Source organism: Taudactylus pleione, unplaced genomic scaffold (assembly GCF_031769625.1).
Source record: "Taudactylus pleione unplaced genomic scaffold, aTauple2 ptg000019l, whole genome shotgun sequence".
Lineage (NCBI taxonomy): Eukaryota > Metazoa > Chordata > Amphibia > Anura > Myobatrachidae > Taudactylus > Taudactylus pleione.
Window position 1 is genome coordinate 31,940,888 of NW_028284421.1, and position 20,079 is coordinate 31,960,966.

The following is a 20,079-nucleotide window of genomic DNA, read 5'->3' on the forward strand; positions in this document are numbered from 1 at the left end:
TTTCCCCAACTGCCCCACCACCGCAGGACACTGCAGCCCGCGGGCGGGACAGTCCCATAAAAACGGGACTGTCCCGCTAAATTCGGGACAGTTGGGAGGTATGGACGTGTTTGCAGTCAGATTTGGACGATTCCATCCATTAATGCAGTCAAAAATCGTTCATAGTTTAAATTGTTGAATCGTTCATCTGACAAATCTGACCATGTGTATGCTCCATTAATGTGTAACCTGCTTAACTTATGTGGCCGCTATAGGGAATTAACCTGCACTGTGTGATTGCTGTGACTGGGTCAGCTATCTGCTACTTGTGATTACTGTGCACTATCACTGTTGCCTGTCCAGGAGAGATCTCTGAGAGCGCGCGCTCTGCGGAAGAACACACCGTGCGTCACATACACCAGTAACTCCCCTCAGCCCCTACTCTAGCTATACACCGCAGTTACCAGGGAAACCAAACCACTTCGAACTAACCACTTAGAGGACGCAGTGGGCGGAGTGATATAGCCACGCCTTCCTACTCTATGGTGGAAAAAGTTCCGGTGTACTGTGCAGGGTCTTATCTTGCTGTGTCCCTCCGCACCGCCATGGAGTGCCCGCACCTTGCCGCCAGTGTCTGCATTGCTCCGGACTCTGCCGCCTTCCCCAGCGGTTCACCCTCATCGTGGTGCTGTAGCGGTGAGTTTCACTAGGGCTCCCCGTGCTCCGCCCGCAGGCGACGCAACGCAGTTTGGTTGTGGCGATCAGGAAAGTCCCCGGCTCCAACATCGGCCTAGTGAGGAATTGTTATTGTGCATCTCGGGGAGAGCCGTGTAATGTAATTTGGTCACAGGAATAGTACACACTGACACAGTACACACTGGTCCTGCTTGCCTATAGCAGGACCCGGATCTAGCAGTTTAGTATAAGCAATTGCAATGTATCTGTTGAAGAAAATACAAATAACAATACAGTAATGTACAGTCTGCATTAGAAGTATTATTGCCTTAATGTATAACTTATAACCTAGTGTAGTCTCTTATTTATCTTAGTTGCCAGCTGTACCTGACTTCCAGAGACTGCCCCAGGTTTTTTTTTTTCATTTATTATTACCGTGTACCTGGGAATGTTATTTTTCAGTATTTGTATTACATATAAAAAAAAACAAGTGTTTTGTTCTAAACATGATATGATGGGGATGGTAGGTGTTCACAGCAACCGTATTGCATGTGTGACTTGTTTACATAGTCTGGTAGTACCAGGGATGTGAGTTCATATGATGGTAACTTTGTTCTATAGTCATACATTTGGTGTATGTGACCAATGGTAATATCACTTATTATTCAGATCAATTTGCTACTGATGGTGATTTGTATTCAATGTGCAAAGAAATATGCACCTGGAATATGGTGAATTTAAGATATTGATGTTAGAAAAGTTTACATGTTTTTGGATGTATGTATCCTGTGAACACTATAGTGTTGAATTGCATCAGTATCATCACATTACACTTCATTACTACATAGGTGCTTTGTGTGTATGCAGTGACCACATTCATATGTAATTAATATGAGGTGTTCTGTTTATAAAGCTGCACCTCTTCTACACTAGTCAGAATAGACAGCTATTTGTAGTTTGTGTAAATAGACTTGCTGGTGTGAGTTTATGCTGAATATTCTATATATGTGATGAAATAATACAACATAATAGTTAGTACTTTTTATCTTAAGGCAGCCAGTCTAGTAAAAAGAAAAAGCCTGCATTTAGCACTTTCTATAACTGTTTTGTTTCTAAACATGTGCCCACTATTTGTCACTTTTACATTCTACACATTTTTGTATTGCGTAGAAATAACCAGCTTCCACAGTGTGTGAGCTAGTATATACTTCTAGGATTTCCTGTGTGCAGAGTGTTTTCTCATTTAGCTAGCACTAGGAAATCCCTAGGTGGGGGTCTGAGTATAGTAGAGAGGATGGAGGTGGGGAGATGATTGCGTGTGAACATGCTCTTATTGTTAGAAGAAGTCATTCAACTGCAGTGGTTGCGGTTCCTGAATCCTGATTTCCTTGGGCGAGGCTGCTTGTAAATACCACTCTGGTACTCTGTCCTTCCATCTCCCTTTATTTGCTCGGATCACATCTTCTCATTGGCAGCTTAGGAGTCTGTATCTTAAGCCAGTTAATATAAAATCAGGTTTTTTTTTATATGTTTTACCAGTGATTATGATTTTTCCCTGTGTTTATAGCCTCTTCTTTTTAGGTCGGGTGAAAACAAAAAAGCACATTTTTAACTTGACCTATCACTACTGTTCCATAATACCACCACAAACCTCTCTATTTTTGACCAAACACCATTGAACTTGCTACCATACACATTTTAGAGACAGTGCTAGTTGACCAGTGTTTTCATCAGAAAAATACAATCATGCAGTTAGTAAAATAGGTCTATATTATTGTTAAGTGTTTATCATGTATTACTGTTAGGCTTATGCTGCAAGTACCATTCTTTCTTTTAGATGTTGGATATGGACATCAGTTTATTTCTGGGTATGCTGCAACTGTATGACACCTGTACTGAATTGTGCAAGCATGTTAATGGGTTGTGTGTTTAGTTGTATTTTGTTTGTTTTGTTAAACTGCACTAAGTTATGACCAGTGTGTGTAGAGCATTCCAACCTCATTTGTTTATTGTACAGTACAGTTTATATATCAGTGATGGGCAAAAGGCAGCTCTGGAGCCCTCCAAGCCTTGACTTGCTGCCCCCAGCTCCTCCCTGCTTTGTTTGCTTTATCTTATAGTGCAGAGGTAGTCAGCCTCCCAGCGTGTGGGATGCCGACAGTCAAAATACCAGCGTCGGGATCCTGGCTTCAGAATCCCGACCGCCAGCATCCCCAAGGTAAGTATCTGGGGTTAGGCACTAGGGGGAGGGTTAGGTTTAGGATGCAGGGAGGACGAGGTTATGTTCAGGCACCGCAGAGGGATGGGTAAGTGTTAGCGTTGGGGTACTTACTTGATGGTGTCTGGATTGTGACTGTCGGGATACCGTTGTCTGTATTCTGACCAGTGTCCTCCCGTCCGCTGGGATCACATAGCCAACCCCTTACAATGCTTGCCAAAATGTTATTACAGATAGGTGGCTATTTAATTGATTAAATGTGTTAAATTAACTTGCTGATATTAAGAGTAAAGTGCGGCCTTTTTGAAAGTTAGAAGTTTGAAGTTGATCAGATTGCCTGTCACTGTTGTAGATTATATATAGTAAAACCGAATGCCGAGTACCATATTTAATTGTTACGTGCATTTGGCAATCTTATTTGTGTCTGTATGGTATGAGTATTATTTAGGAAGATTGATCATCAGTAGATAAGTGTTGAATGTGCTAGATCCTACACAGTTTGGCACTTGTATTGTTCTTCAAGATGTATGACAACAGTCACCTTAGGAAAATATAATTTTTCATACAGTCTCTGCATACAAACATCGTTGTTGCCAGTCCTGTAGCTCTTATTAAGAAACTATAAGCTTGCTTTTGTGGCTTTTTTTCATTTATTTAAATTTTTTACTTATTGGCAGGATTTCCTGCCAGTATGTGTTCTGTGTCCAGTGGTACCAGACTGGGAAAGCACCCAGGAGTCAGAACGCATGCGCTGTCCATCCTGTCTTCGTGCCGAATAAGATCTTGTGCATGCGCAATGGGACTGGCCAAGAGCAATTACATAGTGCACCAGCACTAGGCTGATGCTTTACGGGACTTGCAGATTACCAGATTATCTAGCGGCTGAGATGTTAAAACATCTGTTTGCTTCCTTCTTCACCTCAATAAGAGGCAAAGCAGGAGCAGCTTTAGCAGCACGATATGGTCCCTAATAATACATCTCTCCCCTATGTACTGTCAGCTGGAGCTGCTAGATAGTATTGCAGGTATCATTAGCATGTACCTTTTTAATACCAGACCTCCAGCACCCTCAAAAGGTACACCTCCTAAGAAGTGTTTCTAGATATGCGTTAAAGGCTCATTAGGTCACAACCTCCTGGGGCTTGCTACACATGGGTAGTCACACCCAGACCTATGCTCAGTTTATGTTTGCCTGCCTCCATTGAGTTTCTCCATGGGGTCAATCCATACTAAGTGGTCCAACACCGGTTGTCTTGACCATTTTTAATTTTTTATTCTTTTTTTGTCAAATATCTCCCCTATATGCCTTCAGTCTCAAACTTTAAATTTTCACACTAGCTTCGAATCATATGGACCTTGATTTGAGCCAAAAATTTAATTTTTCCTATTTTTCCAATCCGAGATTTTCAGGCCTAAAGTTGGTAAAACTTTGAGAAAACATAATTTTCAGAATCTAATAAAAACAGTAGGACACAAATCTAAGGGGTCTATTTACTAAGCAGTGTTAGGAGACAGTGAAAAGTGAAACGTCTGTGATAAGGTGCCAGCCAATCAGCTCCCAACTGTCATTTTTCAAACACAGCCTGTGAGATGGCAGTTGGGAGCTGATTGGCTGGCACCTTATCACAGACGTTTCACTTTTCACTCTCTCATAACACTGCTTAGTAAATAGACCCCTCAGACTTCAGCATTTTGGTAACAAACTCTCACTAAAAAATTAAACTTGATTTTTCTTTCCAAGCTGAGATAATGGCACCCTGAAAAGTCATATTTTGTTCTCTTTAGGCCCTCTTTTTCACCATTAAAGTGAAATAAGGTAATCTTTACATCAGCATGTAGCCCAAACTTTGCTGAGAACAATGGTTTTTGTTCCAAGGCTCTACCACTTTCCAGTCCTGAGATATTTGCATAAATGCCCAGAAACACTAAAATCACTGTCTGCCATGATTTAAAGAAGGCCACCATTTCGAAAAGGAAGCAAGAAAAAAAAAATATTAGTGGTTTTGAACGGGGTCAGAATGCCGATGCCGGAATCCAGACACTTATCAGACTACCGCCATCTGTAGCCCGGCCGCCAGGATCCCAAAGGCAGGTACTGGGGTTAGGGAGAGGGTTACGGTTAGGCCCTAGGGGGGAGGGTTAGGTTTAGGGTGCGGGGAGGGTTAGGTTTTGGCTGTGGGGAGGGAGGATAATGGGTAGGGTTAGGTTAGAAGTATTTACCGTTAGGAGTCGGCATTGTGACCTGGTGGGGATGCATTGGGATTCTGACTGCCGGGATCCCGAGCGCCGGCATCCCATTTTGAACATTCTTTAGAATGTAAGCTCTTACGACCAGGGCCCTTCACCCTTTTGTATATCTCCAAAATGCTCTTCACCTTGCTCCATTTCAGAAATGTTGGCCTTGCCTTTTGAACTTAATATGCCAATACCAAGTTTTTATTTTATTTTTTTAATTACCACACAGTGTTCAGACCCTAAAGCAAATGCTGACTAAAATGGGCCGTAGTGTATGTGTATTTGTGTGAATTTAGACTGTAAGCTCCCATGGGACAGGTACTGTAGTGAAAGATTACTTGCTTTATGTGCAGAGCTGAATATAAGTTGGTGCTATATAAATGATAATTATCCTTACTCAAGCATTTGAATTGCCCAATTTTAAGGCAGTTTTCAAAGTACAACACAAAAGATTTGTGTACAGCTAATGTTTAATATCCTTGCACATTTGAAAGGGTGCAGAATATCATCTTTGTTTTTGTTTTAAATCTAAATATCTTTTTTTTTTTCTCATCTTTTGGTATAGGCTTTTCTCATATTGAAGTGGTATTTTATTTTTTTTCTTTAGGGAACAGTAAAATGTCCTGTTTAGTAAACAAATTCTTACAGATTCCACTATGTATCTTATTTATGTTACAGTTTGTCGTTCAAATAAAAGCCCATGGGTCTGTCTAACATGTTCCAGTGTCCACTGCGGAAGGTGAGTGCTGGAGACCTCTGAGGTCTGTTCATATATCCCTATATACATGTGTGTGGATAAGCAATAAATTAAATATCAAAAGCGATAGTTATGACTGGTAGCGATTCCATGTTTCATTAGTGATTATTATTCTGGAGTAAGTAGTAGATGATTTTATACACTATTTCCCCATACACACAAGCTAATCTTATACAATGATTATCTCACTTGTAATGTGCCGAGGACTGGTACATTGTGTCTGTTTAGGGCTTTTACTATTATACACAATGTTTCAGAGTATCTTGGGGGTACGTTTACTATAGCTTCTAAAAATTAAAAGTGGTGGTGTGGCCCTTAGCAACCTATCAGCTTGTAGCTATCATTTCTCAATTGCATTCTATAAAATGATAGACTGAATACTTTTCATTTTTAGAGGCTTTGGTATATCTACTCCTTGGACTTGGTTAATAAAGGGTAGTGATAATAAGTGATTGAAGACTTTTGTTTGTGTTCCTGGTAACGCTCCTACATTAAATTAAGCGAATTAAATAGACATCACATTACTCTGATAATTTTTTGTTGTATTTATGTAATAAAAAGAGCTGAAAGATCATGCAGCCCCATCTATTCTGCAATTTTTTTGTGTGTTCAGTTCACTTTTTTGGGGGGGGATTTAGCTACTACGACTTTCTCGCTTTTTTTTTTTTTTTTTTGTGCTGCCTTTCTGTTCCCTGTTAGTAATTTTGGTATTCTTGAATGTGTCCATCAGGACTCTTCTGATTCCTCTCTTCTAAACATGATGGCTTAATGCCTGAAGTCTTTCCTCATGAGTTGTATTATGCAGCTAGTTCGCCAGTTTAGTAGCCCTTCTTTATTTATATTGATTTTTTTTTTTTTAAGCAACTGTTTGCAACCTTGAAACGTCACTAGTAAATTGAAACACCAAACCACTGAATCTACATCTCACTAGCCAATCAGGAGGTGGGGAATGACAATACACTTACAATTAGGGAAATCATTATGAGCGCAATTCAGTTTTTATTGCGCTGGATCTCCCGTCTAAAGTGACGGGAGATCGCGGGGCGATATTCAATTGTAGATCAATTCTCGTAGATCGCGCCCAAAGACGTTGGGCTTAGCCGCGTAAAACGACCAAAGTGTTGGGTATGATCGCGAAAAGTGCAGTTTGGGCGCGTGTCACTTTTCATGCGTTTCAGTGCGCCACCCCCGGGGGGTGCGAGCCGCGGCGCCGGCAGCTTATCGCGCCCGACAGGAGCAACAATTGAATAGCTTGTGCACGAGGGGGTCTCAAACATTTGAATTCCGCCCACTGTATTGAATAAGGATGCAGATAACAATGATAAATCTTATGTGGGAAATATGATGCGGACAATATTTTATTGCTATGTAAATGGTGTCCCCATTGTAAAGACATTTTTATGCACCAATTAACAATTGCCCTATTGCTATAATTAATATTATTGCTCTTTTAATAAAATGAAACCATAATCTTCTCATCATATATTAATAGAAAAGTTATAAGCTTGCTTTTGTGTATTTCCTCCATAAGAGAATTATCAGTGTTGTGTGTCTCCTTATTCAGTACATAATGAGTGTCCTCATTACAAGTGTATTGTTATCCCTCACATTTTGAATGACCAGATAACTCAAACAGCAGGCTTTTGAGCTATCTTGTCTGTCACAACTATCTCATTGCTTTTATTTACTTCTCCTTCATCCACAGGGCACACTGGAGTCAAGACTGTGGGGTATAGACTGTTGCAGAGTGTAGCCGGCACTTTAAGAATTTGGAAGTCTGACTTGCTCCTCCCCCTCTATGCCCCTCACCTCCTTCAGTTTTTAGAAAAGTGCCTCAAGGGAACCGATCCCTGGGCACTCTTTTAGAGAATTAATAAAAATATATACAGTGGGGCAAAAAAGTATTTGGACAGCCACCGATTGTGCAAGTTGTTGCACTTTAAAAGATAAGAGAGGTCTGTAATTTCCATCATAGGTACACTTCAACCTGTGAGAGACAGAATCTGAACAAAAATTCCCGGAAATCACATTTGTATGATTTGGACAATCAAAAAAAAAAAATCAAACTATTTGGACAATCAAAAAGTTTAACTCGATACTTTGTAAAGTAACCTCGGTTGGCAATTACAGAGGTCAAACGTTTCCTGTAGTTCTTGACCAGGTTTGCACACACTGCAGCAGGTATTTTGGCCCACTCTTCAATGCAGATCTTCTCTAGATGTGTCATGTTTTTGGGCTGTCGCTGGGCAACACAGACTTTCAACTCCCTCCACAGATTTTCTATTGGGTTGAGGTCTGGAGACTGGCTAGGCCAATCCAGGATCATCCAGATGGTCACGGGCAAACTTTTATACTGGCCTGGACATGTGCTGGCTTAAGCAGGGGGACCTTTCGGGCACTGCAGGATTTGAATCCATGACGACGTAGTGTGTTACTAATGGTAACATTTGTGACTGTGGTCCCAGCTCTCTTGAGGTCATTGACCAGGTCCCCCCGTGTAGTTCTGGACTGATCCTTCACCGTTCTCAAGATCATTGATACCCCACGAGGTGAGATCTTGCATGGAGCCCCTGGTCGAGGGAGATTGTCAGTGATCTTATATTTCTTCCATTTTTTTAATAATTGCTCCAACAGTTGATCTCTTCTCACCAAGCTGCTTGCCTATTGTCGAGTAGCTCATCCCAGCCTTGTGCAGGTCTACAATTTTGTCCCTGGTGTTCTTAGACAGCTCTCTGGTCTTGGCCATGGTGGAGAGGTTGCAGTCTGACTGTTTGAGGGTGTGGACAGGTGTCTTTTATACAGTTAACCAGTTCAAACAGATGCCATTAATACAGGTAACGATTGGAAGATAGGTGAGCTTCCTAAAGAAAAAGTAACAGGTCTGTGAAAGCCAGAATTCTTGCATGGTTGGTAGGTGTCCAAATATTTATTTTCCGCAAGAATATACAAATAAAGTGTTTAAAAATCATACAATGTGATTTCCGGAATTTTTTGATCAGATTCTTAGTGTTCACTCTAGCTCCGGTGGCAGGCAGGGCGCCGGAGCTAGAGAGGGCAACCTTATGCGTGCGCTGAAGGCGCGCGCGCCCGAAAAGGGGGCGTGTCTATAAGACGCGTTTCCTTTTCGGCATACTTGGGGCCGTGCCCGGCGCTTACGGACATGCCGGACAGTCCCCAAGTGCTGCAGAAAGGCAGAATAGATGCCGGGAGCATGCGCCCGGCGTCTATTCTCCAGCGGTGACCGGGACACCGCATTATTCTCCACCCGCGGGACACTGCGTCCCGCGGGTGAGAACGGCACCCGCAGACTGTGAGGGCAGGGTGCTTTTTGCCCTACAGAAGGAGGGCAGGGCGCCGCGCCCCGCTAAAACAGCCTAGCGGGAACGCTAGATTCTGTCTCTCACAGTTAAAGTGTACCTATGATGGAAATTACAGATCTCTCTCATCTTTTAAAGTGCAACAACTTGCACAATTGGATATAACAGTTTGCCCCTGTCTGCCTGCAACGCTGGAGCCGCCAGAGGGACCCGTTGCCGCTTCTTGAGGCGCACACCAAGTCCCTGACCATGACTCATCCGGCTAGTATACCGGACATCGTGAGAATGTGACCCGTCGCAGCTGGGTCCGGGTTCTGCACAGTCCACTGTGCACCGGGTTCATGACAGGATGAGTACTCCCAGCCTTCCCCGCTAGCAGGGGAAGCGCTGGTTTCAAGTAAAGCCGCGGTGTATGAGCTGCTTTTGTACCCGGACAGTGTGTAGGCTGCCATTCCTGAGGAGGCGGAGCTTCTTTTCCGGGCTGGAGGCAGGTAAAACTACAGTACACTGATTCCCGCGTTAGGACTTCTGGAGGCAATTACAGGCACAGCTCTGCATGCAGATGCCCTGCGATCAGCACAGCATCTACAGCTCCACCAACTCTGCTACAGCAGACTATATCCTGTCTTGCCTATAAAAGGGACAGTGAGTTACTGTTGGGTACTATTTTTAAGGGAACCTTATTGAGGGCTTGTGTGACACACCTCCCTCTCTATTGCTGTGCCTTCTCTCTCAATATCTTCCCTCTCTCCTACACTGTGTGTCTGAGAATAAGTGGAATATTGCTATCTGTCACTGCCAGTATGACAAGAAAGGGTGCTGCCTCTAAGGCTTCATAAAAACTGTTCACCTGTAAAAAGTGTAATTCTAAGTTCACCCAGGCTCGCTCAGATGGAAATCTATTATGTGACTCACCCTGGTGACCCTAGTCCTGGGGCGACAACCCAGGTCCAGGAATCCTCTCCTCCTTGGGCCATGATTGCTGGGGTAATGTCGGATTTCTCTGTTGAACTAGCAGTTCCGCAAAGAAAGGGAGGCTTCTACAGAAATAGCTGACCGGCCTGGGCTCAGGCATAGCTCGCTCTATGGAAAGTTTAGTTCAGGTGATGGGCTCTGGTTCTCAGGTCCAGGTGGCACCTCCATAACCTCAGGCCAGAAAGAGAGCCATACCGGCGATTCTGCAGTCGGATGATTGAGGACGTCGGAGTAACTAGTAGATGAGGGTGATCTTCAGGATTCAGAGGATGAGGATCCTCAGGAATTTGAGTGTCTTCAGGGGCTAGACGGCGGTACGCCAGGTACTTAAGGTTGCGGATGAGTCTCTGTCTCCGACACCCCTTTTCGCTAAACAACAAAGATTAGCTATCACACTTCCTATTTCTCAGGAACTTGATCAGATGGTGGTGGCGTTGAAAAATCCTGGGTAAGAAGTTCCAGATTTCTAAGAGGTTTCTCTAATCCTATCCTTTTCCTACAGACCGTAGGACTCAATGGGAATCTCCTCCGGTGGACTCAACGGTATCCCGTCTGTCCAAGAAAACTACCCTCCCAGTTCCGGGAGTAATTTCATTAAAAGAGCCTGCTGACCGTAAGTTGGAAACAACTTCAAAATCCATATATACCATAGCGGGAGTTCTCCTTCGTCCGGCCTTGGTAGGATCCTGGCTCACTAATGCGATGGGCTGAAGATTTGGCAAAAGGTTTGCGTATCGGAACGTCAAGATCAGATTTCCTTACTTTAGCGGAGCATATTGGAGAATCGGCCATCTATCTTGGTGAGGCTTCCAGGGATGTAGGCTTACTTGGTTCCCGGATTTCAGCTTCAGCAATAGCGGCTTGCAGAGCTCTCTGGCTTTGCTCTTGGCAAGCTGATGCTGAATCAAAGGGGGCGGTGGAGGCATTACCTTTCACTGGGTATATTCTTTTCGGACCCGAGTTAGATAATTGGATCTCTCAGGCCACAGGAGTCAAATCCACTTTTCTACCGTCCTCTTCCTCGTCAGCCCTGTTACCACAAAGGACTTATTCTGGAACTTCCTTTCGCTCCTTTTGGGTTCCCAGAAAGTTCCGTGGTCGTGCAAGAGGCTCCTCTGTGGCTTCATGGGGAACAAGAAGTAGAGGAAGTGCAGCTGTCCCCCCTCAGTCAGGACGCTAAACCTGCCGACAAGCCAGTGGCATGACAGGCTAGCAGCCCACCATGGTGGGAGCTCGTCTTTCTCTGTTCAAGGAAATGTGGCTTTAAACTTGTTCCGACGCTTGGGTCCGAAATCTACTTTCACACGGTTACCGTATAGATTTCTTGATCCATCCTCGTCTCGTCTCTTCACGACCGGACTTCCGACCTCAGAAATGAAGAGTAGGGTGTTACAGCAGGCTATCACAAGGTTCATAGATTCAGTTGTGGTCGTTCCGATTCCAAGACACCAGAGGAATCACTGTTTCTTTACGAATCTTTTTGTGGTCCTGAAGCCGGATGGCTCGGTTCAACCTATTCTCAATCTGAAGTCATTAAATCCTCACTAGACGTTCTTCAGATTCAAGATGGAATCTCTGCACTCTGTGATAGCAAGCCTCGAACCAGGGGAATACCTGGTGTCTTTGGATATCAAAGACGTTTACTTACACATTCCCATCTGCCACATCAAGCGTTTCTCAGTTTTGCCATTCAAGATGTACTCTATCCGTTTTGGGCTCTTCTGTTCCGACTATCCTCGGTCCCCAGGGTATTCACGAAGGTCATGATGGCTCTTCTTTTGTCTTCAGGGAGTATCTCTAATCCCTTATTTAGACAATCTTCTGCTCAAGGCTCCGTCACCAGAATGGCTTCTTCTGGATGTATCTACCACTCATCACCTCCTGCTTCAGCACGGCTATCAACTTTCAATAGTCGCAATTGGTTCCTTCACAGCATCTTATTCCTGGGGATGATTCTGAACACCACTCTTCAGAAGGTGTTTCTTCCAGAAGACAAAGCTGTGGCAATCGATTAATTAGTCAGACACTCCTCCTTCAACCCCGGAGAGTCTCCGTGCATCTTTGTATCAGACTTCTTGGCAAGATGGTAGCTGCTTTCGAGGCCTTAGTGTTCAGTCGTTTTCACTCTCTGACCTTCCAACCGGAGATCCTGATCATTGGGACAAGATATCATGTCCACATGCACCGCTTGGTGTGGCACGGATTTTCCTTCTTCGTTTGCTACAGTCCAACCATTTCCTGGCCGGGAGGCGTTTCGGTCTGTGGGACTGGGTTATTCTGATGACGGACGCCAGTCTCAGAGGCTGGGGAGCAGTGTTTCTGGATCATCATTACCAGGGCCGTTGATCAGGTCAGGAGGCCCTCCTTCTGATCAATGTTCTGGAGCTCAGGGCAGTTTACAATGCCCTTAAGACTCCTCTTCTGCAAGGGCTGGCCATTCGAGTCCAGTCAGACAACGCAACCACGGTTGCTTACATAAATCGACAGGGAGGAACTCAAAGCTGGGGAGCCAATGAGGGAAGTGTCCCGCATTCTCCATTGGGCAGAAAGGCACGCTGCGACGCTGTCAGCCGTATTCATTCTAGGTGTCGACAACTGGGAAGCGGATTACCTAAGTTGCCAGGATCTTCATCCCAGGGGAATGGGCTTTTCATCCTCAGATTTCCCAGGAACTGACTCAGCGATGGGGCAGGCCCCTGAACGATCTCGTGGCGTCCAGACAAAACAATCTGCCCCCTCACCAGGGATCTGGAGGCGTTAGCGGTGGACGTGCTGACAGCTCCGTGGCCGTTCCAGTTTGTTTATCTGTTTCCACCTTTTCCTCTTCTTCTTCCTCGAGTGCTCAAGCGGGAGAAGGTCAGGGTCATTCTGGTAGCTCCGAACTGGCTTCGCAGGGCCTGGTTCTCAGACCTAAAAATACTTCTCATAGTGGACTCTTGGCCGCTGCCTTTTCGACCCCACCTTACAGAGACTGCGTTTGCCGGCGTGGCTGTTGAAACCGCGCTCTTGAAACGGAAGGGTATTCCACGAGCGGTTATTCCTTCCATGGTCCGGGCTAGGATACCTATGACCTCGGCCCATTATTACCAGATTTGGAAGGCCTATGTGGCATGGTATGAAAGACAGGGGTTTCATACCACATCTTTTCGTTTGGGCCGTCTTTTGTGGTTCCTTCAGTCTGGTGTGGATGTGGGCCTTCGCTTTGGATCATCGAAGGTTCAGGTTTCGGCTCTTGCTATGGGCCGAATTCAATTCGGTGCGATAATGAATAGCCGCGGGTTGGGAGCTCCCGAAGCTATTCAGTATGCCGCGCTGTTAGGGCGGATTTAGGATTTCTTCTCGCACCCCCCTGGGGGTGCAAGGAGAATTCTGACAAAAGTGCTGGTCGCGCAGCAGTTTGCTGGCTTAGCGCGGAGCTAACAGCCACGCACCTGGCACTTTAGTCAGAGAATGCCGGTTACCGCGCCTTAACACCCAGGTTGAGTCATGAGAACCGGCATTCTCTGACTTAACCAATTCCCGACCAGGCAAACAGCGTGTGGTATTGGCTGCGGGAGCACCCTCCCGGGGCTAATTCATCATCGAATTGAATTGAATTCTGCCCTATTTTCTTCCAACGAAAATTGGCGTTGTTTCCCGAGGTTCAGACCTTTTTTACAAGGAGTCCTTCGCATTCAAACGCGCTTTGTCCCTCCGACGGCCCCTTTGGGATCTTAACTTGTTTCTTTCTTTCCTTCAGTCTTCCGTTTTCAAACCTTTTGGAGACTGTTGATTTGAAATATCTTTATTGGAAGATTGAGCTAATGCCAAGGCCAGCAACAGAACCAAGAGTCTCGGAGCTAGGAGCTCTTTCATGCCGCTCTCCCATCTGGTTTTTCATGCGGATTGGGCAGTACCGCGTACTCGTCCTGCCTTATTGCCTAAGGTTTCTTCTTTTCATATCAACCAACCTATTGTGGTCCCGGTGCTGGAGGACCACCTTCCATCCTCGCATACCTTGGATGTGCTGCGCGCCATACGTATCTATGTAGATCGGACTGCTCCATTTGCGCAAGTCAGATTCCTTGTTTGTTCTATATGAAGCGGTTAAAGGAGGGTGGCCTGCTTTTAAACAGATTCTGGCGCGTTGGATACGACTGACTATTCGTCAGGCTTATTAAGCAGTATCTCGGACCCCACCAGCTTCCATTTCAGCGCATTCTGCGTGCTCTTTTGAGCCATTTTGGGCGGCTGCCCGAGGAGTTTGTTTCTCAGCTCTGCCCAGCGGCCACTTGGTCGGGGACTCATACGTTTGTTCGTTTCTAAGGTTCAACACTTTTGCGGCTTCTGACTCTGTTTGGCAGTTCAGTTTTGCAGGTGTCGCAGCGCTCTCCCTCCCGTCCTGGGGGCTTTGGGACGTCCCCACAGTCTTGACTCCAGTGTCCCCTGTGGATGAACGCGAAAACAACAGGATTTTGGTACTCACCGTTAAATCTGTTTTTCTGATTCCACAGGGGAGACTGGACGCCCTCCCTGCGCTGCTGTTCTGTTGTTTTTGTTGTGGCGTGACTGCTGTGTTGTTGCAGATTGTTACTGTTCTTATTTTTCTTCTGCTTGTTATAATTATTCCTCCTTCTTTAGAGGTTCTTCCCCTCCGTCTCCTGTCGGCTCTATTCTATAACTAAAGAGGTGCCGGTCACACGTCTAAATTCTTCGTGTCGGCTGCACTCTGCACCCGTCTATACCCCACATTCTTGAATCCAGTGTCCCCTGTGGAATCAGAAACACATTTAACGGTGAGTACCAAAATCTTGTTTTATTTGGCTTCTTTGCAGCAATTGGGATTTTTATACTTCTAATGCGAAAAACATTAATAATACTTTGATGTTCTGTTGTATTCTAATTGTTGTATTCCCTCCGTGTTTCCGGCAGTTTTTGCCTTTAACCACTTAACTGACAAAGGCCCTCATTCAGAGCCGTTCGCTATTTGCGGTCGTTCGTTTAAAAACAAGGGGTGGCTATTCAAATGATCCGTACGCACATTGCAGTCTGTTCACACCTCTAAGTCTGAGCAAAACATACGCTCGTTTATTTGTTAAAAACGCCCCCTGGCCGCTCGCACCATACGTCATGTCCGCTATTTATTAGATTAATCGAGTACATCGACCAGCGTATGAACTGCTCGCTATTCTTGTGGTTGGTGTTTGCTACCACAAATTTGCGAGCAGTTCTGGCTATAAAATAACCCAGTGACGTGGTCAATGACGCTGCTGTTTTAAATATACACACCCATAAAACGCCCGTTTTGACCTTTAAGCACGCCTGCGTTCGGATCTCCACTCCCCATTTTCAAGCACCTTCCCCTGTTACCACCCACATACGCCTCATTCTGTCACTCAGAATAGCAGGCACTCGCTATATAGCGTACAAACGATTTTCGGCCGCACTGACTGGTTCGCGCATGCGTACTAAAAACCGTACGCATGCGCAGATGTGCAAACATCGCTCGGAACGAGCGTACTGCCGCTAACGAGCGGCTCTGAATGAGGGCCAAAGTCTTTTTCCGAAAACCGCTCAGAAATTGTCGGTTTTTCTTATGATTGAATTAGGTCAAGAACAGCTTTATAAAACTTATCCAACACGATTTTGTAAAAAAAAATATTTTTTCTAAACGCTGTATACCATAAAAATGGAAATTTTTATGGTGTATATAGTAGTGATGGCCATCGATAGAAACATCGATTGTGACCACAGCTGCCGATGTTTCCTTAACATCGGTTGGGGGCTGCTATATATATATATATATATATATATATATAATTATTTATTTGAGGCAGGGTATACTGTGGGGGGTGGAGCTTGCAGGGTGTGGGGGTGCCGCTGGGCTTGCAGGGCGGGGGTGGTAGCTGAGGACGGCGCCGACAGCGCTGTGCTATTCTTTATTTACCCTGCGGCTGCTCAGACCTCTGCAGCCGCTGGGTGTGGATCCCGCCGGGCCCCCGCTTGCAGAGCAGGGGAGGGTAGAGGATGACCGCGTCGACATCACTGTGCTGGTCTTTATTTTCCCGGCAGCTGCAGAGGTTAGAGCAGGGGCCGGGAAAATACATACCAGCACAGCGATGTCGGCGCTTGATGGCGGGGGAGGAGAAAGAAGATGGCACACTTCCTCCGCTATGTATTCTTTCGGCGGATGCTCTGACATCTGCAGCCGCCGGGGAGTGGGTTCCGCCGGGAACCCGCTTACAGGGCAGAGGGAGGTAGTAGATGGCAGCGCCGTCATCGCTGTGCTGGTCTTTATTTTCATGCATACCAGCACAGCGATGTCGGCGCTTGCATGGCAGGGGAGGAGGACAAAGATGACCGCGCTCTGCTGGTTTGCTTTTTCCCTGCGGCCGCTCTGACCTCTGCAACCGCCGGGCATGTCCCGCAGGACTGCCGCTTGCAGAGGCGGAAGGGGGGAGATGACAGCGCCAACAGCGCGCTGTTGATGGCTATATTCCCAGCGGCTGCTTTTTCTCTCTGCAGCCGCCGAGTGAGGGAGGTGCGGGCGCCGAGCACAAGGAAGAGTGCGGAGGGACCGGAAGGTCCCTCTGAGATTGGCGGCTGCTAGAATATCATCTTCCAGCAGCCGCCTTCTGAGCTTTAATGACTGGTCGTATCAGATACTACCATGTCAGGGAAAGTCCAGTCTGGTATGGTCTTATCTGATACGACTGTGCCAGGCAAGTGGTTAATATACCTCTGAAAATGCATAACTGCCACTAAGGGGTCAATCTTATTCCATGCGATGTACTCGCAGGTGCGAGTCATTGCGACAATGACTGCGCTTGACGGCAGCCTGGATTTGCCTAAAAGTTCTCTCACCCCCATAGGGCTTCAAGCAAAATTAAGTAAATTCGGGCTTGGAGATGGCATTTTAACACCAACTCGCACCCTTTCCATGGAATAGGAAATCCACTGATTTTTTTTTATTTTTTTTATTTTTTTTGTCACCATTGCCTAACTAAGCTGCTTGCCTACTCTTCTGTCATCTAAACCAACTGCGCTGTACTTTGCCCCCCTACTTTAGGGTATTTGATTCCAAAGTGAATTCTTTTATGTTTTAATATAAATTTTAAGGTTCCATGTTAGTCTATTCCTCTGTATTCTCTCAAATTGTACACATTTGTTTTACCTTTTCTGAGATTCAGTCCTGCTAGAAATCTTTATCATCTACAGTAGGGCATACATGCTCTTGTAGTCCACAAGTAATATTACTAATGAATACTTTAAACAAAACTGGAGCAATGGCAAATGCTTGGAGCACTATCTAGTTACATTCCTTCATCTAGGCTTACACCACTGATTACAACACTATATTTTATCCAAAGCTTTAGCCATTCTACTGTCTTTGAGTCAAATCAGAAGGTTTTCAGTTTCCGAATTTGCTTTATTGTGTAATCTTTTTTCTAAATAAGCTATATCCATTCATTCACCTTGGTCTTTACTGCTGAGAAAATCACGTTCTGGTCTTTGTTGTTGTGTAATTGATGAGTCTCCTTATTATAAACAGGTATGTGAATGGCCATGCCAAGAAACATTACGAGGAAGCACAAACTCCACTTCCCAATCACAAGGAACATGAAAAGGCAGAGCAGGAAAGAACGCAGCACACAGTGTGTATGGACTGCAGCAGCTACACCACATATTGGTGAGTGTGCATGTTGTAGTTGTTCTTGAAATATGTATCTTTCATCCATGGGGGACACTGGATAGACACTTGGTATAGGTGGAGCTGGAGTAGTCTGGGCACCAAAAGGTTAAGCTTTGAACAGCCCAAGCTCCTCCTCCCCTATAGCCCACGCTCTGCCTGCAGCCACAGGTTGTTGTTTTTTTATTTTGATGCCCAATGGAGCTGGGCACGTGTTTTTCAGCTGCTGTAGCCGCACTTTTTGTTTTTTAAGCTTTGCTTTTTATGAAAAAAAAAAAATTTTATTTCTCTACTGGGCAGCTGGCGGTGCTTCTGCAGGCACTAAGTTCATGCCGGCCGCTCCATCGGGCCCTGCTCCGCTGGTTGGAATCCGCTGCTCAGGCCGGTCCCTGGAGCCACAAAGGGGGCAGCAGGTAAGCAGCCAAGATACAGCGGTGGTTTCCCCTTTGGCGGAGGATGCCGATGTGGGGGGGGGATGGTACAGTAGCAGCCCAGTCTTTCGCTCCCCCACTGGGCCATCATGGACATATTTGCAACGGTGAAGCTGTTAAACTTCGCCATCCCTGGGTTCAGCCATGGTGGAGAAGTCTTTATCCTAGGCAGCCCTAGGGGCCTGATTAAGAGATAATGCCACCGCGGCTTTGCTAATCCAAGCATCTGCGTAAAAAAGTCGCAAATACAGTCGCAGATCATTTGATTGTTACAGTCTTGAGTGAGTCACTGTTCTAGTCCCTTGCTGAGGCCATGCCTCCACGATTAGGCAATGCCCCCTACAGTACCCAGGCCCAGCCCAGCTCTTTGTGGCCCTGGTCACCATACAGGGATGGGGTGGAGTGGGGGGCATTACCCAAGGCCACATTCCCCCTTTGGTTATGCCTATGTCTGACTGCATTAGGCATAATTCTAAGCAAATACTTAATTACACCACAAAATTGTACACTGTTTTAAGGACCATACCCTCACATACAACAGAGTGCAGTTCCACCACATTGCTCGTATCATGAGGCATTTGCAGATACCCTGGTCAGTTGTATTATTCAGGCCACACAGTATCTTTATGTATGTAGTCGCTGTTTCTACTTCAGGGTCCATAGGGTATCCACAGGATACCTTGGGGTATAGGTGTGACGTCAGTCGCAGGGCACCAAAGAGTTAAGCTTTCAGCCTCCCAGGATGCACTAGGTCCCCCTCCTATACCCCGCCCCCGGGCCAAGGCACCTCAGTTTAGTTTGGTGCCCGGCCGGAGTCGGGTGCACCTGTTGGAGTGGGGGCTAGAAGAGCCCCTGAAGCTTTTTCTTCATGCAGCTGTGGCTGCACATCTGGATGAACAGCATGGACAGTCAGTCCTGACGTCCATGCTGTCTTCCCTACACCCCGCCGGTACCAGAACGCCGGTACTGATCCGGGGATGCTGGTGGGCGTCTGGGGTCACAGCTAGCGGTGACCCCAGATGTTCCGGACCATGGCCGGATTCAAGGGGGACAGAGGTAAGCAGCGGGGTTCCGCGGTGGGTCCCCGCTGATCACATGGTCCTAAGTCCCCAGGCAGGGGGCTCCCTGGGGACTGGCTGCAGCGTGGAGCCAGGCGACCAACCTGCGCTTCCACTACCCCCTGGGACAGCGGACCGCAGCAGAGCGGTAGCGCTGCGGCGTCCCAGGGGTTAAATGCATGCCAGGGGAGCGCGCCTTCCCTGTCTCACAGCCGGCGCCTCCCCCGCTGCACACAGCCCTCTCTGCACTGTGCTGACTGGTCCTGTGTCAGCGCTCCTCCCCCAGGCCAGCTTCTCTCTGCTCCTCGGCGGCCATCTTCTCTGCAACGCATGGTGAACGCTGCTGGAAGTCTGGAAGGAAGCATCGTGGTCTGGGTCCCCCCGCATACCTCTCCTCCGCTGTGGCTCAGGTCTGTGTATGCAGCGCTGTGTCCTACCAGGCCCTGTGTCTGTGTAGTTGAGTGATCAGCGCTGTTAGTGCAGGAATTGTTATTTCTCTGCATTGTATGTGACTGTGCTAGCGCTGCCTGTAACTTTTCTTCTCTAAACTGTCAGCTTTATTACTGTCCCTGTTCTTTCTGCTAAAGCCCTTGCGGTGCGGTGCTGCAGGGTGGTCTCTCGCCTATTTAATACTTAATTGGTGAGAGAGGTCACATACGTGGTGCCATCATGTCTGAAAGTGATTTTCCCCTCCGGCTACAGTGTACCACGTGCAAAGTACCGTTAGCGGAGGGGGAGGGTAGTGCGGAGGGCCTTTGCCGGCAG

At 46.3% G+C, this 20,079-nt stretch overlaps 1 protein-coding gene across 3 annotated transcripts in view; it reads left to right on the top strand.

The window, feature by feature from the left end:
• Positions 1-496: 496 nt before the first annotated feature.
• USP3 (ubiquitin specific peptidase 3) overlaps positions 497-20,079 on the top strand; it is a 65,038-nt gene continuing 45,455 nt past the window's right edge. For 2 of the 3 annotated variants that reach the window (XM_088446497.1, XM_088446505.1), the window contains exons 1-3: positions 497-675; positions 5,786-5,846; positions 17,688-17,825. In XM_088446497.1, coding sequence (XP_088302623.1) covers positions 522-675; positions 5,786-5,846; positions 17,688-17,825 — 353 coding nt within the window. In that variant the 5' untranslated portion in view covers positions 497-521. The remainder of the gene's footprint in view (positions 676-5,785; positions 5,847-17,687; positions 17,826-20,079) is intronic. The other variant, XM_088446513.1, reaches the window with a different exon arrangement.